Source organism: Physeter macrocephalus, chromosome 1, assembly GCF_002837175.3.
Source record: "Physeter macrocephalus isolate SW-GA chromosome 1, ASM283717v5, whole genome shotgun sequence".
Lineage (NCBI taxonomy): Eukaryota > Metazoa > Chordata > Mammalia > Artiodactyla > Physeteridae > Physeter > Physeter macrocephalus.
The window spans coordinates 17717027-17741493 of NC_041214.2; the positions used below are offsets into that span (position 1 = coordinate 17717027).

At 48.9% G+C, this 24467-nt stretch overlaps 1 protein-coding gene across 1 annotated transcript in view; it reads right to left on the minus strand.

The window, feature by feature from the left end:
• MED12L (mediator complex subunit 12L) overlaps positions 1–23850 on the minus strand; it is a 316215-nt gene extending 292365 nt beyond the window's left edge. Inside the window, exons 1-2 of the mRNA XM_024131828.2 lie at positions 23608–23850; positions 22540–22757 (exon numbers count right to left, since the gene is read on the minus strand). Of these exons, the coding sequence (XP_023987596.1) occupies positions 22540–22638 (99 nt within the window). The 5' untranslated portion in view covers positions 22639–22757; positions 23608–23850. The remainder of the gene's footprint in view (positions 1–22539; positions 22758–23607) is intronic.
• Between the last annotated feature and the right edge of the window lie 617 nt (positions 23851–24467).

The following is a 24467-nucleotide window of genomic DNA, read 5'->3' on the forward strand; positions in this document are numbered from 1 at the left end:
ATGCCGCGGAGCGGCTGGGCGCGTGAGCCATGGCCGCTGAGCCTGCGCGTCCGGAGCCTGTGCTCCGCAACGGGAGAGACCGCAGCAGCGAGAGGCCCGCGTACCGCAAAAAAAAAAAAAAAAGAAAAAAACCAAATGACCCAAGAGATAAGGGAAAACTCTTTCTCGCCTCAGACCTCATCATTAACCAGTTCTATCCATACTTCTCTCAAAACATGTCTCACATCGAGTCCTCCCTCTAAAATAATACATACAGCCACCTGTCTACACTGCGGCCACTGCCACAGCAGGCCCAGGTTGCTGTTCCTCACACACCTCCCCTCCTCCGTCCACACCTTTGCCTCAACCTCGCCTGCCCACTGGCCCCTGATGAACCTTCCTGAAACAGGTTTTCTTTTCTGCTCTCCCCTATTCGAAAGCCTCAGAGGCTTCCCACCCACCCCACCCCACCCCACCCCACCCCACCCCCTCCCCGAAGGACCTAAAGAGAACAGAAGCATCTAGCACAACACTCTACAGACCCTCAATAACATCTGTGGGCCTTCCCTGCACCTAACTCCAGCCTCGACTCAAAACACAATCACGGGGCTTCCCTGGTGGCGCAGTGGTTGAGAATCCACCTGCCGATGCAGGGGACACGGGTTCGAGCCCCGGTCCGGGAAGATCCCACATGCCGCGGAGCAGCGAAGCCCGTGCGCCACAACTACAGAGCCTGCGCTCTAGAGCCCGCGAGCCACCAACTACTGAGCCCACGCGCCTAGAGCCCGTGCTCCGCCACTGCAATGAAAAGCCTGCGCACTGCTGTGAAGAATAACCCCCGCTCGCCACAACTAGAGAAAGCCCGTGTGCAGCAACGAAGACCCAACGCACCCAAAAGTAAAAATTAATTAATTAATTAGTTATTTTTAAAAAACACAATCACCTAGGATGGGCATTAAACCCCTCGAACAACCAAGCTCCACTTCCCAGTCTCACTTCCATTCTGAGTGTCAGAATCACAGAGATCTGAGTTTGAATATAGAGCCTTACCTATCACAGGGAACAACGTAAGTGACCTCTCTGCACCTCAGCTGCTTCAACTGAAGTAAGACAAGAATAACTCACAGGGCTGGGGTTACATAAGATAAAATGTACAAAGTTTAGCACAGTGCCTGGCCCCATATTAAGTGCTCCATAAATGGTGGCTACTGGTATAAAAAAATTAGAGCTTTTTTTTTTTTTTAACTTACATTTAATCTGCTTGACTATTATATTCCTTGCCACATAAACCGTCTTTTCAACCTCTAAGCCTTGCCTGATGCCATTCCCATCCCCTGGAGTACAGCATGAAATCTCTTGCCTTCTTCAAACCCCAGCTCAGGGCTTCCCCTCACTTGATCAACAAATAACGAAGTATACATCACTGTACTGGGGATTCCACAGTGAGCAAACTGCAAGTGTGATAAATGCCCCAAGGAGAAGTACTACCTGCTCAGAGCACACATGATAGGGGCTTAACCTAATCTGAGAACTCAGAAAAAATTCCCTGAAGAAGTGGCCTTTGAGCCAAACTCTGAGTCTGAAATAGGAGTAAACTAAGTTAAGAGGAGGACCCTTACGATAGCAAGGTTGACATTTTGCGTGAAGTGATATAATACTAACTCTACGAAGACCACGAAAAGTTAGAGATGTATATTGTAACTGCTAATGCAATCGCTAATAAAAATAAAATGTAAAGAGGTAAACTAAAATGTCAATAGGTAAGTTTAAATTATTTTTAACATAGTTTAATAATCCAGAAGTGAAATGGTAAATAAATCGAACCATATCAGTAATTGGGTTAAGATTCCAATTAAAAGACAGGGATTGCTAGAATGGATAAGGAAGCAAAACCCAGCTACATGCTGTCCTTTAAATATATTAAGACAGATAAGGTGACAGAAAACTGATGGAAAGAGATATATACCACACAAATGATGAACTTAAGAGGGCTGGAGTGGCTATATTAATATTGGACAAAGTAAACTTCAAGATAAAGAGCATTATCAAAGATAAAGAGGGGCATATCATAATGATAAAAGGGTCAACTCATCGGGAAGAGGTAACAACAATCACGGGCATTGTGTGCCCAACAAGAGACAGGAAGAGCCTGTGTGAGGTCTGTAGGCCTGGGAAGATGAAAGAATGCTGTCATGGCAGGAGCAAAGGGACGCAGTGTGAGGTGAGACGGGGCTGTGGGTGGGGATAGAATACACCGGGTCTTGCGGACCAAGTAAAGGACTTCTATCTGTACAAGAAGAGTAAAGGGTTTTACCCACACACCTATGGTCAATTAATCGTCGACAAAGGAGGCAAGAATATACGATGGGAAAAAGACAGTCTCTTCAGCAAGTGGTGCTGGGAAAGTTGAACAGCCACATGTAAAACTCAATGAGGTTAGAACACACCCTCACACCACACACAAAAATAAACTCAAAATGGCTTAAAGACTTAAACATAAGACATGACACCACAAAACTCCTAGAAGAGAGCATAGGCAAAACATTCACCAACATAAATCCGTACCTGGGGCTTCCCTAGTGGTGCAGTGCTTGAGAGTCTGCCTGCCCATGCAGGAGACACGGGTTCGTGCCCCGGTCCGGGAAGATCCCACATGCCACGGAGCAGCTAGGCCCGTGAGCCATGGCCGGTGAGCCTGCGCATCCGGAGCCTGTGCTCCGCAACGGGAGGGGCCACAACAGCGGGAGGCCCGCGTACCGCCAAAAAATAAAAAATAATAAAAAATAAAAAATAAAAAAAAATAAATCCGTACCAATGTTTTCTTAGGTCAGTCTCCCAAGACAATAGAAATAAGAACAAAAATAAACAAATGGGACCTAATTAAACTTACAAGCTTTTGCACAGCAAAGGAAACCATAAACAAAACAAAAAGACAGCCTACAGAATGGAAGAAAATATTTGCAAACCATGAGACAGACAAGGGCTTAATTTCCAAAATATACAAACAGCTCATACAACTCAATAACAAAAAAACAAACAACCCAATCAAAAAATGCGTAGAAGACCTAAATAGACATTTCTCCAAAGAAGACATGTAGATGGCCAATAGGCACATGAAAAGCTGCTCAACATCACTAATTACTAGAGAAATGCAAATCAAAACTACAATGAAGTATCACCTCACACTAGGCAGAATGGCCATCATTAAAATGTCTACAAATGACAAACGTAGGGTGTGGAGGGTGTGTTGAAAAGGGAACCCTCCTACACTGTTGGTGGGAATGTAAATTGGTGCAGCCACTATGGAGAAAGTATGGAGATTCCTTAAAAAACTAAAAATGGAGTTGCCATATGATCCAGCAATCCCACTCCTGGGCATATATCCAGACAAAACTATAATTCAAAAAGATACATGCAACTAACACAACATTGTTAATCAACTATGCTCCAATATAAAATAAAAACTAAAAAATAAATTCATTTTTAAAAAAGATACATGCACCCCTACGTTCATAGCAGCACTATTCACAACAGCCAAGACGGAAGCAACTTAAATGTCCATCGATAGATGAATAAAGATGTAGTACATATATACAACAGAATATTACTCAGCCATACAAAAGAATGAAATAATGCCATTTGCAGCAACATGGATGGACCTAGAGATGATCATACTAAGTGAAGTAAGTCAGAAAGAGAAAGACAAATACCATAGGACATCACTTATATGTGGAATCTAAAATATGACACAAATGAACTTATCTACCAAACAGACCCACAGACACAGAGAACAGACCTGTGGATGCTAAGCGGGAGGAAGGCAGGGGAAGGGATGGATTGGGAGGTTAGGATTAGCAGATGCGAATTATTATATATAGATTGGATAAAAAACAAGGTGCTACTGTCTAGCACAGAGAACAGTATTGAATAGCCTTTGATAAACCATAATGGAAAGGAATATGAAAAAGAATGTATAGATAGATATGTATAAGTGAATCACTTTGCCGTACAGCAGAAATTAACACAACATTGTAAATCAACTATAATTAAATAAATTTTTTAAAGAAAAGAGTAAAGGGTTTTATGCAGTGGGGTGACATCATCCGAACTGAATAGGTCCACGGTGGGGACGGCTGATTGGAGCCGGTCAGACCAAACGGGAGGCCTGGGGGCAAAAGGGGAATGGGACGGCTTAGAGGCTCTCTTCAGAGACGGTAGCTAGGACCCAGACAGAGGCGGAAGGAAGGGGAAGCATGGAGGGGTATTTACGGGGCTACTCATCAGGGCTTTTGGTAACATGTTGGATGGAATGACAAAAAGAATGAGGTTATCAAGGATGTCCCTGGATTTCTGGGATAGCAAGAGCTCTTAAAACAGCGGATAGCAGTGTTAGGGGATTTTTTTGGAGGGAAGAGGAACAGATCACAAGTTCAGTTTTAAATGTAACTTTGAGGTAGCTGGCACAACAAGATGTTTCTTCCAGATATTTAGAAGTCTAGAGCGCCCAGAAGGTAAGGTCCAGTACCAGACCAACCATGGACATGCGGAGGAGGGTCTAGAGACAAGCCCTGCAGGCACTGAATTGTGTACCCCGAAAAGAGAGGTCAAAGTCCTAACCCCTACACCTGTGACCTTATTTGGAAACAGGGTCTGTGCAGCAACAATCAAGTTATGGTCATGCTGAAATCGGGTGGGTCCTAATCCAACAGCACATGGCTAGTGTCCTTATAAAAGAAAAGACACAGAAGGAAGACAGAGGCAGAGGTTGGAATTATGCTGCCACAAACCAGGGAAAGCCTGGGGCTCCCAGAAGCTGGATGAGGAAAGGAAGGATCCTCCTCTAGAGTTGTGGCCCTGCCTCCGGAACTGTGGGAGAATTTCCATTGTTTTAAGCCATCCAATTTATGGTATTTTGTTTAGGCAGCCCTAGGAAAGTAAAAAATCCATGTAGGAGAGGGAAGAGGGGAAGCTCTGCCCTACCCCTCATAGCAAGACTACCCTCTAAAATCAGGATCCAGGCCATCTGGCAGCAGCAAGGGTCTACAACACAGAGTCTACTACGGCTGAGAAAAGCAGCATCACTTGGCTCTGTATAAGGGGACACCCCGGCGCCCTGCGTCACAACGACAGGGACTGATTTCTGTTTGGATCTCTTCTAACTGACAGGTCCCTTAACAACTGTTTGAGAAGTTTAGAAAAAAAAAAAAAAAGGCGAGGTAGTGGGCTGTTTCCCCAACGCAGCCAAAATGCTTGTAAGAGAAGGCACTGCCACCAGCCTCCTGAAGGGAGAGCCAAGGGAAGGGGCCAGACTGACTCAGGGGAGGCAGGACTCCCCTAAAAGGCCACCTAGCATTTCCCCTACCCCCACCAACATCTCTAACATCAGGGCCACATTTGCATCGAGGCCACATCTGAAACTCAGGTCTTTACACATCCACCCTTGTCTACACGGCTATTAATATTCACCCCCATCCGAACCACACCTGCAGGCCATCAATCACTAACGGTGGGGACTCAGATGAGCCCCAAAGGATATGAGCTCAACACAAAACAGCAAGTCCTATCTTGCACACCTGTACCAAGCAGCAGGCAAAAGAGAAGAAAAGAAAATCATGGTTATAGTAGTACCACTCTCTGGCCTTTACGCAGCATATTCACGCCCATCTTCCTAAAAGCCAAATGGCTCTGGCAGGATGGGTGCCCATTTACAGGCTGAGAAACTGAGGCTGAAGTGGCGGGGTGGGGGGCAGTGAAATGGTTAAGCGGCCACGTGAGAATCAAGCCTCCAAGGGGCCCAACTGCTCTCCAAGATGGTGTGAGATCTTGGAGGAGATCAGTATGATTCCAATCAACCGCAGCTAGAATCCTGGCCCCCTCCTTTCCTGTGAAACGCAGATCCACCTACCTTCCGTTAAAGAGTAAGAGGAAATCGTACGTGAGGCACTCAGCACTTTAAAAATGGGCTCATGGGAGGAGTTCCCTTGTGGTCCAGTGGTTAGGACTCTGCACTTTCACTGCCAAGGGCCCGTGTTCAATCCCTGGTCGGGGAACTGAGATCCCACAAGCCACCCGCCGCGGCCAAAGAAAAAAACAAAAATGCTCATCGGTCATTATAACTGTGATTTTTCACCAGGCAGCACCCCCAGGCCCACACCACGCACCACACGTCCGGGGATTCAGCCAGTCTCCGAAAAGCGAATGGGAACGTCCACCGAGGAGGATGTGCTGAATACACGAGGCTCTGGGGGCCCGACTCCTCATGAGAACCTCCCTCATCCTTAACCATGAGACCGGCAGGTCCTCCCCCTCCACTGAAAGTGGGAGAGACTTTGACTCAAATTACCTCCAAATATACTTAGCATTTATTCCACTCGTATCTAAATAATTGTAGCCTATTAATTCATATTCAAATCACCTTCAACTGCATGTCACCCTCTGATATCAAACACCTGGATGTGGCTCTCAGGAAAATTGTAGGAAAACTGCCAGAGAAAACTACTTGAACTTTTAGATTTGCATAGGCATAAAGCAGGAAAGGGGACTTAAGGTGTCCAGAGTTGATTCTGCCCAGAACCGCATTTAAGGCAGCCTCAGGAGACAATCAATCTTCCCTTTGGATCCCCCACTGCTCAGGTAAGTCACCGTCCCACACAACTCATGCATTGCAGTCGCATCTTAAGGTAAGCTCTTCCTGTAAATCACATTTTTCACTTAGTGCTGAACCTGCCTCCCACCGGGCTAGGTGATCTGAGGGCAGAAAAAACAAACTCAAGCCACGGTTTCTGTCCTCTGAAGTTAACTGTCCGGCGGACTGACTCACTGTGCCCCTTACCTGGCTCCTCCTGTTGACTTCTACCCTACGCCTAACTGCATCCCTGACCCCACGTGCCTGTAGGAAGGCGTGTTGTGCGATTTCCACCAAGTGAACTGCAAATCCACAAAGAGGAAAACTTCTCGAGTGATGGGGATGGAACGGGCGCTGGAAAAAATCTAGTGAAACTGCAGAACACCCTTCTCCCTGCCTGGGAGGGGGAACAGAGATTGGGAAGGTCTCTTTTTTGCTGGTGGTGGTGGTGACGTGGTTCATTTGTTTACCCGGAAACAGAGAGGCTAAACCTACGATTTTGAACCAAGAAAGCAAATGTCTGCGAGTCCACCTCCGAAAATGTAGTCCTAAAGTCAACCTCTGTTAACACCTCTCAGCCTCCACCCTTTTTATTTTCAGGAGATTTGCTCATTCCCACCTCTTCCATGGAGCTTAGCCAACCTTCCAAGCAGTTCTGGCGGTTCACCGCCACCAAAGCCGCCCGTGGAGGGCTGAATAACAGGTATTGAAGGCGAGGTTTAAAGCATGGGACGATAAACCAAAAGCCCTTTGAGGCATCAGACCTTCAGGTAAACCGCTTCGTGCCGCGGGGTGAGTGGGGAGTGGGGGGAGGGGAGGGGAGTCCCAATCTAGCCATCAGGTAATTCTAGATGCCTGCCATATCTCTAAAGACTGAGCACACAAAGGTGTCACTTTGAGAAGCTCAAGCAACAGGACCTACTGCCACCCCAGGTGAACGGTGTCCAAGAAATCGAAGCGTTTTCCGCACTCCCCTCTCCTTCATTTCCTTTGACCAATTTGTCACCGACCGCCAGTTCCTCTTCTCCAGTCCTGTTTAGAGCCCAGACCTGTCGGGCTCCTTTTACTTCATGCTTCGGTTACAACAGCTGCCTCCCTCGCAGCCTCCCCGACTCCACTCTCTCCCCATCCGGGTTTATTAGGCATGAGCTAGTGAGACAAATCTGACAACGGGACCCCGTGAACTCGTCACCACCGCCCCCCAACCGCAGCCCGCCAGCACTCCAGGGCTCCAAGCCCCATCTGCAGAGACACTGCCTTCTGCCCTCCACGCCTCGCTCACACTTCCTTCAGCTCTTTCTTAGGAAAGTAAGGGTACAACCTGCCCCGACTCACTCGGATCCTGCCCCTCACTCCTCCCTCCTCCTGGGAGACCTCCAAGTATGCCAACCCTCTCTTTTTCTGAACTCACGCAGCGTTTTTAGCCGTGCTATATAGAGAGCAGAATGGTTACAGCACGGGCTCAGGAGTCCAATTCCAACTCCATCGCTATGCAGCTAAAGGGCCTTGGGCAAGTGAAGTGACCCCTGTGACCGCTCTCCTGTGCCTCAGTTTCTTCATCTGTAAAAAGGAGATAAGAGTACCCACCTGAGAGGTGTTTGTGAGGCTGGCATAGAACCAAACATGTAAAGCACTCAGAATCACCAACACAATCAACGCTGTCTATCGCGATGGAACGTGGCACTTTACACCCCATACTGAATGTATACATTATTCCTCAATTTTAAAATAAACAAAAACCAACGCATTAGTCATTTTTAAAACCGTTTTATGTGCGTCAGTGAGCCAGATGTTAATTTCTAGAGCTGTGCTACTCAGAGTGTGGTATGAAACTGCTACCGGTACTCCACAAGAATAATATGCAAAAATTGAGAGTGAGTGCTTGGAAACTTTCATAGCAACTTGACATTGCCACTACATTCAAGCAGCATTTCATTTTTCTAGTAATTCATTTTTATCATACATTTATATCAGTCTGCAACAGACTGAAAATTAATTTTAAAGAAACTTGTCCTTCACCATAGATATTTTGAGAAGCACTGTTTTAGAGGGGACAGAAGCAGACTTCTATTTCTTTCCTACACACCCACATCGCCGAGTGCTGTAGGAGGCACATATCAAGTACTAAGTAAATGGAAGTATAACTTCACAAACATTTCGATTATTTAATAATGACTTAAAAGCAGATCTCATGTGGGTAGTCGAAATGTAAATAGCGTCTCCAGTTCACGATCCTTTTTTTTTCCAAGGAGTTGACATTTAGTCTAAAATTGACCAAAGAGTGAAAACAGCTCTGACCCCCAAAATACTTTCCATACTGTCTACTAGCAGCACTGTGTAGAGCTTTAAAAAAAGAAAGAAAGAAAGAAAGAAAAAAAAACCTCTAAGCAATGTCAATATTAACCTTCCTCACAGAACTCAGGAGAAATATAAGTTATTTAGCACTGCCTTGGACATAGCTTTGATAGAGCCTCTCTCTATACCTTTATGTAAACCAGCATCTTAGCAAAAAATTCCAGTGACGCTTCAGGCAAAATACATTTTTCTTAGTTCTTCCCTGCTGCCAATGCCTTAAAATGGTCCTAATCTCAACAACCTCATTAGATTAATCCATGAATGAAATGGCTGGAAAAGGAAAGCAGCAAATTCCACCAAATTTTAGTTGACAACAAGGCGGCATTTGCGTAGCTGAGCTGTGGCACATTGGATGTGGGTTGAAGGCTGAGTTAATTCTTGCCGAGGAAAATCTGCACATTCGAACTAACTCTGGAAATGCTTGCAGAAAATTAAAGGTAAATAGGGAGTCCTGTATGCGTCCTGCATCCTGTCCTTTCTCAGAGGCAGCAAGGCGTAACACTACATATAAGTTGTCACTTCCAGTGGGACCTCAGTCCCCTGGTCCCTGGACCAGGTCAGCCTTGCTCCAGCAGATAGCCCTCTCTCTCCAGCAGATTTAATCTCTTCCTCTCTCTAACTGTCCCCGAAATCTATAGACACGTTCAAGTGGAGGATTCAATACGCTCTGGCTTTACTGAACTACCTGCAATTCCTCCAAAGAGTGTGTCCCATTTTCCGTCTCAGTGCCTTTGCTCATATCCTCCGCCCAGAAGACCTTGTCATCTGAAAAACACCCACATTTCTGAAGACTTTTCTAATCCTCAAGAGAGATGACCCCTCCCTCATTGGTTCCCACCACCGCACTGCATGACTTCAGGGCTCTGCACACAGGACTGTCATCTCTCCACGCAAAGCTCCTCAGTGGTAGGAACCATGTCTTATTATTTCCTGGCATCACCGTGCCCTGTACAGGGCTTCTGAGAACCATTTGCTAATAATGACTGCCCTGTTACCAGATCCAGTCAACAAATATTTCTTTAACCCCTACCATTCCTCAGACCCCCTCCCAGCCTCTGGTTATCAGTGGGGGCTAAAAAGGACATCGTCCTTGCTTCAAGAAACCTACATGGGTTGGAGGACAGAGCAGAGAAGAAAAACACAAACTCTGCTGAGTGCTCAGGAGCAAATCATCACACTGCAGTGACAAAGAGAAGGCAACCAGGCAGCAGGAAGCACACGTGCAAAGGCCCTGAAGAGGGAAACTGCCAAACTAAGAGGAAGCCAATGGAGATGTTAGCTCTCCCTTTGGACCACTCATCACCCCCACACCCATCTCCCTAACAACTCCCCTCCTCGGAGGTCCTGCTGCCAGTGTCTAGAGGCTGCCTGTTCCTCCCTCTCTCTGCACACCCTCAACAGGTAATCGCAGCCATGACTTCAACTAGCCATGCACCAATCACACCCAAATCCGGATCTGTACTACTGCTCTACAGTTCAACCTGGATTCCTCAGAGGCATCTCAAATTGAAAATATTTTTAAAAATGAACTCATTCTCTCCACTCCCCTCCCCTACCTTCCCACCCTTGGAAAAAAAAAAAAAAAAGTTAACAAGTTCTTTCGTTCCCTATGGCATGTTAGTTTGAGGACCACTATCAATCATCTACCTACCCGACTGTGTAAGCCAGTGTTCTCCATTTCAAAGACCTCTGAGGTTCCCAAGAACTTTCCAGCTACATATCCGTGAGACCAAATTTTCTTCATATCCTTCCATCGAAACAACATACTATAATAGACTAAATGGAGAACTAGACATGAGAAACCAGACATTAAAGAGATTAGATTTGCAGAAATGTAAAACAATGCCACTTTCCGCAATTTTTTTTTGATCTGGAAAAATAGTTCTTGTTCGTAAAAAACATGTGAAACATGAAATTGGTTTATTATTATTTTTAAATCAATTAATACATATTTCTAAAATTTCTCAGGTCTAATTTCTAATATGGTAAATACTGAGATATAACTTACATGAAAGCTCTATGGCATCCTAAATAAGGTTTATTATAAAGGGGTTCTAAGATCGGAAAGTTTGGGAACCACTGGCCTAAGCTAAAAATGTTGGTATAGCCTTGTGCTTGTCCGCGCCTCTCACCAAACACATCCATTTTGCCAGTTCTGCTGCCCCAATAACCTTTCTCCTAAATTCTCTCCTACTCTTTCTTCCCAAGCCCAGGAGGCCGAAAGGACCCACAAGAGACATCCCGATCAAATCCTGGAACCTGTGAGTGTTACTTATTCGGAAAAAGGGTCTTTATATATACACTACTATGTATTAATATAAAGTAAATAACTAATGAGAACCTACTGCATGGCACAGGGAACTCTACTCTCTGCTCTGTGGTGACCTAAATGGGAAGGAAATCCAAAAAAGGGGGGATATATGTATACGTATAGCAGATTCACTTAGCTGTACAGCAGAAACTAACACAACACTTTAAAGCAAATATACTCCAAAAAACATTCATTAAAACAAAAAAAAAAGAGAGAAAGTGTCTTTGCAGATGTAATTAAGTTAAAGATCTTGAGATGAGATCATCCTGTGTTATCCAAGTGGGCCCTAAATCCAATAACAAGTGTCCTTATCAGGCACACCCAGAGAAGAACACACACACAGAGAAGGCCAGGTGAAGACGGAGGCGGAAGTGAGACAGATGTGGTCACAAAGAGGCCAAGGGATGCCCGGAGCCACCGGAGGCTGGGTGCAGAAAGGAAACGCTCTCCCCTAGAGCTCCAGGGGAGTATAAGCCCGCCAACGCTCCCTTCAGACAGCCGGCCTCCAGAGCTGCGAGAAAATAAATTTCCATCGTTCTAGGCCACCTGATTTGTGGTACCTTGTTACGGCAGCCACGAAAACCTAATCCACCCACCCCCAGCCCCAGGCCTGGAACGTCAGCGACCACCTAGCTCGTCCGTCTTCCTGCCTCACTGAGACCCTCAGAAGCACCGTCCCTCCAAACTGAGACCCTCAGTCATCTTAAATCTCACTCCCCTAACACCCTTGAACGGCCACCTGGGGCCTCCACACAGCACACAAAGGACCGCATAACTTGACCTTTCCTTCCCACGCTGACCCAGGTGCCCCCTGCACGCCTCACACCACACCTCAGGCTCACAGCACAGCCCACGTTCCTCCCGGCCTGTGACCCTTCACACCACACCCTCAGACCCACCCACTGCTACGCACCCTCCAAGTCCAAGGCTCAAAATCTCCTCCTGTACCAGGTCCTGTCGAAAAGCGGGTCACTGACGCTCGTCTCCACAGCACTTCGTACATTCCCCTCGAATAACATGTGAAACACTGTATCCCGTATTTACAGGTCTGTCACTCCCTCCAGGCCAGGGTTTCCCAACCTGGGAACCACTGACGTCTGAGTCCAGATAAGCCTTTGTGGTGAGGCCTGCCTGAAGTACCGGAGAGTGGTAGCGACGTCCCCCGACTTCTGCCTACCAGATGCCAGTAGCAGGTAACACACGGGCGCGCGCACGCACACGCGGGGACGCGCACGCACACGCACGCACGCGCGCGCACACACACGCACGCACGCACGCTGCCTACCAGATGCCAGTAGCAGGTAACACACGGGCGCGCGCACGCACACGCACGCACGCGCACGCACACGCACGCACACACGTGCATGCACACACACACACACACACACACACACACACACACACAGGCACGCATAGCTGGGACAACCCAAAATGTCTTCAAACACTGCCAGTGCCCATAGGAGGTCACCCCAGGTGAAAAACGCTGCTCTGTACTGAAATCTTTGGGGGCCCAGGACGACATCCAACGCTCTCCGCACTTGTTTACACTTTCATTCGTAAAAGACATTTTGAGTCCGAGGTTTGGTCCAGGCACCGTGCTCAAAGCCAGAGACGGAGGAGGAAATACAAGTCTTAGGCCCTGTCCTCATGAAGCCACAGCTGGCAAAATGCCTACAAGGTGCTCAATAATAGTGACTGAATGACAGAATCCGTTTGGCGTGCATACACATATAGTCATGCTTCCTTCGGAACACGGAAAATAAAACCCAGGGGCTAAAATTTTTCTCCTCTTCTCAGGCCCGAGCATTTCATAACTAAGGGGGATCCCTTTGTATACAGAATGCCATGTAAGTGTCACTCCCTGGAAGTGGGCAACTGGTACAGCTTGTGTGTTTGTATCTCCAAGAGAGCTACCCATAAATAAAGGAGAATCTCAACCAAGAAAATGAAAACTAGACAGGCTCAATCCTCAACACAGCCCACAAAGGCCAGTGCCAGAGCTATCTGCACCAGAGGCCATGGACGGGGCTGAGAACCTTCCACCAAAAAACAGGACAACAAGAGCGCCTGAGCTTCCAGAGTATTCTCCCCTCTCTGCCCAGGAGACACCACACAAGGTTCTGGCAAGCTCTGAGAAGATCAAATAAATGGCTAGCTGAACAGTCCCCAGCTCTCACAGAGGCACTGGGTGCCCTAAAATGCAGAGTAGCTCTCATTGCCAGGGCAACACAAGGGTGTTTACCAGAAGCGGAGGCTGTGTACAGAGGGGAGGCCAAGTAAAGCTTCAAGAACAAATCAGGGCACACAAGTGCTTGGCCAAGATTGGCCTTAACGAGTCACTTCAACCTCTCTGGGACTCAACTTCCACTTGTATTGAATGAGGAAAGTGAGAGCGACCTATCTCTAAGCTCCCTTCTAGCTCTAAACACATCTGGTTTCCCCCCAGAACGGTACAGACCCACAGAATCTCCCTCTCCAAACAAAACTCAATAGGGATCTCCCTCCCTTCCCACCAAAACTCTTTCTGCCAGAAATGGAAACAAATAAAGGAGCCGTTTCCACATCCCCTCAGCTTCTGATAGGCACTCTGCAGAATTAAGCACTGAACAGACAAGATGCAGGGGATCTTTGTCTCTTGCTGTACTCATGAAGCCAGAGAGTAGGAGCGTTCTGGGAATGTATATTCTCTGGGAAAAAAGGCTCATGCTGTGATGGTTTGAGGGGGACAAAATGTAAATGGGAAGTACCATGACAACCTTAGAATGCTTTCAGACACAAGAAATTGACAACTGGTCCAACAGTGGTTTAAACCATGTGGACATCTCTTGTTTACTTAACAAGAAGTCCAGGGAGAGGTGGTCAAGGTCAGTTCAGTAGCTTAACAATTCCATAAATCCACTGAATCACCTCCACTCTTCATCCACAGGCTCATTGCCTCATGGTAACAAGACAGGTGCCCTAGCTCCCCATCATATCCTCTTATTAATTTTCCAAAGATAGGAAGCTAAGGAGCTATCAGGGCATTAAGAGAGGCACTCTCTCCCTTGCCTGTACTTTTTTCAGCAAGGAAAAATATTCTTCTCCAAAAAGTCACAAAGCAGATTTCTATTAAATCTCTTTAGCCAGAATTCAGTTATATGCTCATCCCAAGCTGCAAGAGAGGCTAAGAAAGTGGGGATCTGGCTTTGAATTTTTTTTTTTTTTTTTTTTTTTTTTTTTTTTTTTTTGTGGGAAGCAAGTAGGAGAAACAGGGATAAGAATGATGGTAAAGTAGCCAACAAGGCATCTGGCACATACAACCATACCCAGCACTGTGGGGGAAATGCTTAACAACCAGCTTTCAAAAGAACTAAAACAAAACAAAAACCCCTAATGCGTACCATTTGCCAATTTCCTTGGTGTAAATACTCCCTTGATGCCAAATTTCAAGTCACCAGCATGATACTAACCAGCTCACAAAATTCCTGAAATTTTAATAATCAGCTGGTACCACTGAATTGATACCTCAACATTTGGTAAAAATTAAGTTTACAATGCTCCTTCCACATTCAAAACACTCTAGACGACTAGGTATTATTCTCTCCAGCCCATAGGTGAGGAAAATGACACAGCACCCCAAATCACACAGCTTAAGTGGCAGGGTTGGAATGCTGCCATAACAGCCCCAACCCAACCTCACCATAGCTTTGCCAGGTCACAAGTGCCTATACCTACACCCTCAAGACCCCTCTGCCTAAACCTCAGCTAAAAGGGCTCTAACTTGTTTTGGAACCAACAACAAAGATGCACTCCAGTAAACCCAATCAAAGCTACCTAATAATTATTAAGCTACTTCCTCCAATGACACTGGCAGTGCACATTTATTGTTACAGCGGAGAATACAGATGAGTACAAAAAAGAAAATAAAAATCACCCCTGGGCTTCCCTGGTGGCACAGTGGTTGAGAGTCCGCCTGCCGATGCAGGGGACGCGGGTTCGTGCCCAGGTCCGGGAGGATCCCACATGCCGCGGAGCGGCCGGGCCCGTGAGCCATGGCCGCTGAGCCTGCGGGTCCTACACCCATCTTCAAACGAGAGCAACTGTCTACATGTGGGTGATAATCCTTCCAGGTTACGCAGACATATATTGTTAAAGTAGAAATCATGCTATTGGGTAACATAATGACACTCTTCAATGTCAATTTTCCAAAACAGAGAAACAGAGAGGATTGTATCATGAACTCCCTTGTTGCCATCACCCAACTTCAGAAAGCCTCTAAAAACAATGAGAAGTCCAAGCAAGCGTTTCCACGCTCCCTTCTCAGACTGGAATGTGTAGGGGGTAGGCGCCTCCCTCCACCCTTCCCCTGGATTTCCCTCCTGCCTGGTCTTCCCCACGCAGACTCGGAGGTCAGCCCTTCTCCAGGCTTGGTCCACCAGCTCCTTCCATCGCTGCTCACAGAACACTGGGGAAGGGGACTGTAATCACGTTCACTCTTCTTATGGATGCTCCACCTTCTCTAATTCCTGCCTCATCCATCAGGAAGCCTCACAGCTGGGGTTCAGAGCCTCATTAAAGGAGAGTTTCAGAAGAAATACATCACAATTCTTTGGAATTTCCAACTTCCACTTACTCCATTCTCCCACCTGTTTTATTATTTTCACCTGGATGGATATACGCCCCTGAGAGGCATTGCTCACTGGTTCAGCTAAAATCCTAGGGCTCTGTTCATGCTCATTTTCTCCCACTTAGTGCCCACCCAAGGCAGTCTGCCTTCCAGACCTCACTTCTTGGTCCTCCATCTTCCTAAGGAATCACATTTTATCTCTACAGGTGCCAGCCTAAGTGAAATATCCAACAGGCTAAAGGATGGTGGCTGCACCCCAAATTAACAGCTTTACATGAGTCCCCAAAGAGCCTAGTTGAAAGCCCAGGCCCAAAGTCAAATATAAACTCTGTAGCCCCCAATAAGTTCAAAGAACATGCTCATGGGACAAAGCAAGAACTGCTCCCCTGAGCCCCAAGTTTAGCCAAGCGCACACAGAAGGGAGCTGTGGATATTTCAAGCCCAAGGCATGGCATTCTAGTCTGCCATAAACCATGTACAGCTGACAGAAAACAAGCCTATGCTGGGAACCATGGGTATTAGAACAGAACTTCAGGGGGGACAGTAGCTAAATGCATTTGCACTATACTAACACTTTGAATAGTGTACTTGTCTAAAGACTCCAACACATCAAACAGTGGGGAGCAGGTAGGAATAAGGGGGGAGTCTGGCTTACAACGGTCTCTATAGGTAAAGACACAAACTAAAGCAGTGGCTTTCGAAACTTCACGTGTTTGGGAATCACCTAGAAAACGTGTTTAAAATGCAAATTCCTCAACCTCCTTCCCAGAAACTCTGACTCAGCAGGTCTGGGGTGGAGGCGGGCGCATTATGGTGGCATTTTTAAGGAGCATCCTTGACGATGCCGCTGCAGGTGTTGGCAGTCCGAGAAATGACAGCCACTTGAGCCCCTCCGCCACAAAGTTTTCGTGGCCACACTCCTGTGAGTGGTGGAAGAAGCAGGGCCTCGGACCCCGGCTTCTTACACTGGTTCTGGCCTAAGAGTCTCAGGAGGAATAAGTTAAATACACAGAGGCCCCTCCCAGACACTGCTATTCAGGGAGGTCTACGATGGGGCCCTGGCGCCAGCCAGTTCATCTCAGGGGGAAGCTTTCTCCCTAAACATCTCTGTCTTTTTTGGTGCCCCAGGCAACAAACCGGTCAACCTGTCCTCTCATCCCCGGCAACTTCATCAACATCCTCCCTCTCAGAGATTATTAAGAAACAAATTTTCACCGCCCCTCCCCCCAACCTCCCCAGCTGTCACTAAAACAAGCATTTAATGTTTTAAGGGCTTTAGATGCTAACAAGAAAACAGGCGTTCCCAAATTAAAACAAGCATTGGGACAGTTAAGAGTTCTAAATACTCATAACTGCTCGTTAAGAGTTCTGTCTGCATTTTATTCATTTCCCCGAGAACTATTTACTGAGCACCCAGTCTCATCCCAGGCCCTAGGCAATTCACAACTGTGGACGCCACAGACAAGCCCCTGCTGTCCTGCAGCTTACATCCCAGTGTGGAAGGAAGACCAGGGAGAGGATAAGGATCCTAATAAGGGAATTTCTGACAGTGACAAAAGCACCACAAAACATATGAACACAAAATAATGAACTAACAAGGATAAGAGAAGATGGGTTACAAAGAAGGCCTCCTTGCCAGCTAGTCTCTGTAAGTAAATGACAGGAGACATGACCGCAGGGGCAGCAAGGGACAAGAACCTAAACACTAAAGAGCTGGGCCTGCTAGGAGAGAGGTGGCCAGTGGTCCCATCACACAGCCAGGAGGCGGCTAAGCAAATCAGGAAGGGGCCAGATCTCCAAGGGGCAGGGTCTTGTGGATGTTACAAGTATAATGAAGCCCCGGGATCGTTTAACAAGGGAGGGGTTATACTAAGAGTAGCTGACCTGTACTAAGCACCATTTGTGTGCCAGGCACCATTCAAATCTCATTTTATCTTCCCAGCAACCCCGTGAAGTAGGACCCCCCCCAATTCCACAGGTCATATCTGAGTCAAAACAGGCAGTAAGTGATAGAGCCAGACCGCCAAGCCAGGTGGTCTGCCTACAGGCAGTGGTTGTGGAAGTGACCAAGGGGCAGACGGGCGAGGCCTCGAAGGCCTAATTCGGTAGGGAGTTTGAGTTCTATTCCAAGTGTAACGGAAAGCCACTGGAGGGGGGCTGAGACTTTCTGACTCGTTCCCTTAGATCTAAGAGAGGGGACAACTTCTGGGGAAAGGCCACCGTACCCTGGCTGAGCTGGCTGCTAGACCAAACTACTGCAACTTCGGCCTCAGAGATGTCTAACCCTGCCCTGCCTGCGTTGGGAAGAGCTCTCCAGCCCCTGCAGAATCGGATGCCACCTTCTCTCTCTCTAGGTTAGTATCTCAAAGTGGGGCCCCTGGACCAGCAGCATTAAATCACCAGGATCTTGTTAGAAATGCAAATTATGGGCTCCCACCTCAGCCCTACTGAATCTGAAAAACTCAGCCATCTGTTTTTAACAAGCCCTACAGGTGTGTCGAGTGTGACACATTATCCACATGCAGCCATCCCCACCCCCATACCCTCCCAAATCATGCTCTACTTGTCCTTGGACAGCCTCTGCACTGCACACCAAGCCATCCTCCCCTCTGGACCCTACTGGCGGGGTTCTATGGCTCCTGATGCCTAGAAATCTCACTATTGCCCCAACCTACTTTTCTAACTAATTTGACTTCCTAAACACATTGACTAGTCAGCTATTTAGGCCTCTTCTACCCTGGAAGTAAAACTTCTCTTCCTTTCTACTTCTAGAGTTTAACTCTGCTTTCAGCCTTGTAGCCTCCAAAGTAGACAGCAAGGATAATTTCTGCCTTAACCTAGACTTTCCCTAACACCCCTCAGTCACCAGATTTCTCTTTATTCATTCATTCCCACTCTCATTTACAAATTCCTACAAGTATCCATGCCCTCAGCATCCTAGGAACTAACTGCACTAGGTGCCGGGTACTTCAGCTATTCCTAAACAGCTCTCATCCCTGCCCTCGTTTCTGACCCATTAGTGGGGGGCTGGGGGCAACATGCAAATAAATACATAATTACAAATTACCTACTTATACTAGAAAGGCCTCTGAGGAGGCCGCTGGGCTGAGACCTGAATGATGAAGAAGCAGGCCTGACGGCAGTTTGAAACAGCAAATATTTGCGTGTTGAATCCATGCCATACTCTGGTCTAAGTGTTTTATGTTTACTATCCATATAATCTTCCAACAGCCCTAAGGAGCAGGGAGTATTCCCATCCCGACTCTACAAGAGGGGATACCGAGGCACAGGGAGAATAAGGAGTATATGTAAACAGCAGAGCCAGGTTTCAAAACCAAGCACACTGGCTCCAGAGCCCACCTACCCTCCTAACCACAGGATTCAGTGATGAGAGCACGGTGGAATGGTGCGGGTGCGGGTGCGGGTGCGGGTGCGGGGATACCGAGGCACAGGGAGAATAAGGAGTATATGTAAACAGCAGAGCCAGGTTTCAAAACCAAGCACACTGGCTCCAGAGCCCACCTACCCTCCTAACCACAGGATTCAGTGATGAGAGCACGGTGGAATGGTGCGGGTGCGGGTGCGGGTGCGGGTGCGGGTGGAAAGGCAGACGGGGGTCCAGGCAGGCAGAGCAGCACGTGTAAGAGCCCCGGGGCAGAGAAAAGTCAGACTGAAGTAGAAAGGAAGTCGAAACTGGGGAGCGGTGAGGTGAAACTGGGGAGCGGCGATGGACTGGAAATATATTTGGGAAATGGATGGGACAAGATGGGGTGTAAGGGAGAAGGAGGAATCAAGGAGAACTCACAGTTTTCTGGTGCCCTATTTTCAAGGCTTGAGGACAGAGGGTAAAGTATTATAACACAAGATATACTAAAGTCCCGCGGAGCACTAAGGCACAGCAAGCTCTCAAATGAATAGACTCCATCGATCAAGCAGGTTAATGCTTCCAGTCCTCCCCACCCCACCCCCACTTCTCTACAGGAGGTCTTCATTCAAGGGTCCCATCCTGTCCCCCGGGGAGCTATTTTCCAGAACACTATTAGCCCGGGTTAACAGCAGTTAAAGCTGCAGCTCCAGTAATGAGAATAGCTTTACCAGGAGGAGGATTTTTCTCACAAAAATGTAATGCATTTAGAACCAGGGTTCTCAAATTTTTCTAAACAGCACAATGATACTAATTTACAAATGAGAAGGGATGCGACTTGCCCGGGGCCACACAAATGCAAAGAGGCTGAACCAGAATCCAAATCCGGGTCTGCCTAACTTGGAAGCCCACACTTCCTCCATTAAATCAGCATTTCCCAGAGTGTGGGACAGGTTTCTCTGATGGAATACACCAGTGGTTTTAGATGAACTTTTTAAAGTTTTAATACTTATGGTCTTGTTTCAGTATGAATAACCATATATGTGTGTATGTAACATCAAATAAATAAAAATTTTAAATGAGATATATACATGATTTGATACGAATTTATATATATATATATCACATCAAATCCATGATTTCTTGTGTATTACTGCCTAAGAAACAGAAAAAGTTTCCTAAAAGTTAAACATTAGAATAAAAGTACAGGTGATAGAGGGATAGGAGAGAAATCTTGAGGCGACGGGTAAATAACTGAAGCTTGTGAAACACTGCTCACCACAGCACGGCCCAAGAACAGCCAAGCACCTGTTCCATGTTGTATTCAAATCTGGCTACAGCCACACATAACTCTGACTCTGCTCCAGAGGGATAAAGTGTTGGTTGCCTCTGGAGAAAGGGAATAATATCAGAACAACACAATTTAGCATAAATCATCCTTAGAACAGTACTGGTCTTGACATAAGATACTGTTTTGGTCATCCAACTCCTCTGCTGATTCACCAACACACCTTAAGTCAGGTAAGCCTTCCTGGGCCTCAGTTTCACTTTGTCCAAAGGAAGTTACAAAAAGCAGGCTCTAAGGTCACTTCTAGTTTTAGAGTTCCATAAAATGTCATAAAGACCCTAAAATCCAAAAGTATTTTTTTCCAGACTCATAGAGGCCCCAACCCTGAATGAGTGTTGACCTGAGGAATAAATGTTAAATAACCCCACAAGGCATCCCAGGCCCCCATCCCTTAACTGGGGAGATGCTATCAATTATGCTGCCCTCTGGAAAGATGTGACAAAAGACATTAATTACAAGATGATAAAGATCAGCCAATGTCCCTGTCCCCACCAAAACTTTTAAGAATTTTCTGCCACAAAAGTTTAAGTTATTAACTTTCTTTATACTTGGTTGCTAGTGTTTGTTATTTCGTCTGTAACAATTAACTTTATTCCGGGTGGCAGTAGCAGGGAGAGAAATGGGTAGGGAAGAAATCTGCAAAATCTCATCAAACTCCTATCCTCATATTAAGCCTCCGCTGAGAACCACCTGTAAAACCTTCCAAGCTTCGATGTGAATTACTCCACGGATGTTCGAACACGTTTAATAATCTAAACCTCTAAAAGGAGTCGTCACCCCTTATCTTTCAGAAACATTATTAACAAAACAGTTTAACCAGAACAAGCATTCTTCCTTTATCATTGAAATAGATACATTCATCAAAAGGGAAGTCCTAAGGACCCTCCTGGCCTTCTTTACAAAGCCCCTTCTGTGATGTCAGTAGGCCTGTAAACTTTTAATAGAAGGTTTTTAGGTTCCCAGAAAGAGAAGTTTTGAAATGTGCTCACTTCACGTTTAGCTGAAGACAGCAGAGGATGGGTGGGCTGCAGCTGGCAAACTCAGAAAGCACAGCTGGGTAGCAGGTGATCTTTAAAAAAAAAAAGCAAATCCCTGGGCAAATTGCGTAGCCAGGGGTGATGATTATAACTGGAGAGTTGTTACATAATTACTTGTTAACTACTAACAAACATATACAAGGCTTCAAAATGCCATGGTTACTCTAGCCATCGAAGCTAGTGTATCTAGTGCAAGAGTCAAGGTTCCTCCAATTAATTTCATTCAAAGAAACAAGCAATCCCAGGACCTATTCCCTTCCAAGGTAACCTGACTGCCTTTACATATACAAAACAGCCTCCAGCAATTAAGCCAATCGCCTCTAGGGATGAAAATCAGTGTTTCCCTTTTATATTGATTTCTAAACGAAGAGGGGAGACCAAAGTACGTTCCAAGAGCTCAATATTCATCACCTCGACAAAAACGACTTCCACTCCAAACTGGAAAATTTGAACAGAAAAGGTCTTCCGCCACCCCACCCACACCCGCCCCTGCTCGGCTGGCGCAAAACCCAAGACCTATGTCGGAGGCACTGCATTCCAACATTTTTCAAAAAGTTTACGAGGCTTTACCGAAGCGGCGGGGAGAAAAATAAAGCAGGCAAAAGCCGGGGAGAGGGAGCAGGAGGGTTTCCGCAGGGAAGACCCGGGTGAAGCGCCCGGCTGCGCCGTGCAAGGCCCGGTAACGGGGAAGCGAGCCGGCACCCGGAGAGCGAGCGCCCCCGTGGCGCGCGGGGCCTGACAGCCGCTCGGTCCCCACCGCCGGGGGTCCCCCAGCCCCCCAGCACGGCCCCCGCCGCCAGTCCCCTGCTCACCCTTCCCCCGCAGCGCCGGCGATGCCCGCGGGGCCAACTTGGCCCCGGGTCAGCGCTGCGGAGCGCGGCCCCGGTTGCCGGGGAGGCCGCCGGCGCCCTTACCTCCTTCTGCTTGGGGTCCTGCGGGTAGACGTCCGGCGGCCCGAGCCGGGGGCGTTTCAGCGGTCTCTGCTCATAGCTGAGAAGCCCGAAGGCGGCCATGATCTCTCATGTTAACCGGCGAAATGAATGAGAGTTGGAGCTGGAGCAGCCGCCTCTGAGCACCAGGGAGCAGCACTTTGCAGACAGACTCCCTCTCGCCCTCCTCGCTCGCCGTGGCGCTGCAGGCAGGAATAAAGCAGGTTGGAGGCTGCCGCTGCCCGGCACGCAGACACGCATTGAGGGGGGCAGCCTTTGGCGGGCACCCTGCTGCGCTGGAGCCCCGGGACGCACCGCCAACGGAGGGGCTGGAGGTCCGCCTGGGTCCTCCGAGGCGCCTGCCTCCTGTTCCCCACCACCCTGTCCCCAGGGGGAGGAGCAGCTGATGGGAACGTGTGACTTTTTTCACCAATGGACCTAAACCCACCCCAGCCGGGCGCAGGGTGGGGGTGGGGGAGGGGCACGGGGCGGGGGGGCGGAAAACTTTTCTTGGCGCCCCAGGCAGGTGGCTCGAGTGCTCGCCCTAGGCGAGGGTGGCCCGCCTACCCGAGGAAGAGACTGCGGAGCGGCCCGCCCCCGCCCCCTCTTCTACAGCAGGGACCCTTCCCCCGCCGCCACGCGCCCCGCAGACCCCGCCACCTGGGCGCGGACCCGGTTGGGAAGGAGGGGGACAGGCCTGGAGGGGATGGGGGAGACAGGGATGCGGACGGTGGGGAAGCGGCCGGTGCCTCCTAGACGCCCGCCGGGCTCCGGTGGCGCATCCGCGGCTCCGGTCCCCTCGGCGGCTCCGGGCAGGCGCCGAGGCGCGCTGCTAGCGGTCGCAGCGGGTGGAGGGGGCCGTGCTCACGGTGGCTCGGGGCCGACTTAACCCTTTGCTGCCCCTCCAGGGGCTGGGGAAGTGGGGGTGGTGAGGAGGGCTGGCAGCGAGTGCCGACGGGGGCAGCTAGCCCGCGGGCATCTCGGGCTCCTCCAACCGTCCGCCCCCCACCCCGGCCGCGCTCCTTCCCCCTCCCCCCGCCCCCAACAGTTTACCTGTTGGTCCCCGGCTAGTGGTCAGGGGCCGCCAGCCGCGGCGGCACTTTGGCGGCCGCAGCCTCCACGATTCGGGTTGGGATGGGGCGGAGGGGGGGGCGGGGGGGCGACTGGATTTGATCTGATTTGTAAGGTATCAGTCTCAGGCGGGCGAGCTCCGGGGACGCCGCGAAGTTTGCCACTGTCTGGGGGCGGCGGGCGACGCCGGCTCGCCGCCGCCGGCGTTCTCGCCCCCAAGGCCGGGGAGCGCGAGCTTCCGAGTTGGCGGACGGCGGCGCGGCGGCCGCACTGAGCATGCCCAGCTCGGCGGCCGGACCGCGGAGGAGTTGGCTGCGAGCTCGCTCCGATCCGCCTCTCCGGGTTTTCGCAGCTGCAGAGCGCGCAGCCCGCGGGCCCGGGCGCCGGGGCTGGCCCTGGGGTGTATCTGGGCGAGGGAGGGGGAGCCCCCTGGACCCCTCTCCCGGCCGCGGGCTGCGCTGTCCGCCTCGACCTCTGTTAAGGTCGCTGTCCCCGTGGCCTGAGCCGGAAACCTCACCTGCGCCGGGCGGGGGGAGGGGGGGCGGGGCGGGGGAGACTCCTCCAGGGGAGACCTCGGTGCTCCAATCCTCCCGCGCTCCCCGCTCGCTTTGGGGCGTGGGCACCCAGATGCTGGGCCACCTGCCGCGAGCCCTGCGAGACCGGAGCCGTGGAGGCGGGCCCGGTCTGTCCCGAGGGACCCCGCGGGAGGATGCGCCCGCGCTTGGCCAAGAATGATGGCTGCCATCTATGGAGCCCTCGCTTCATGCCAGGATCTTGACAGTAAAGGTCTCTGGTCCTTTAAAAAAACAAAACAAAACAAAACTTACAAGGTTTTCCTGTAC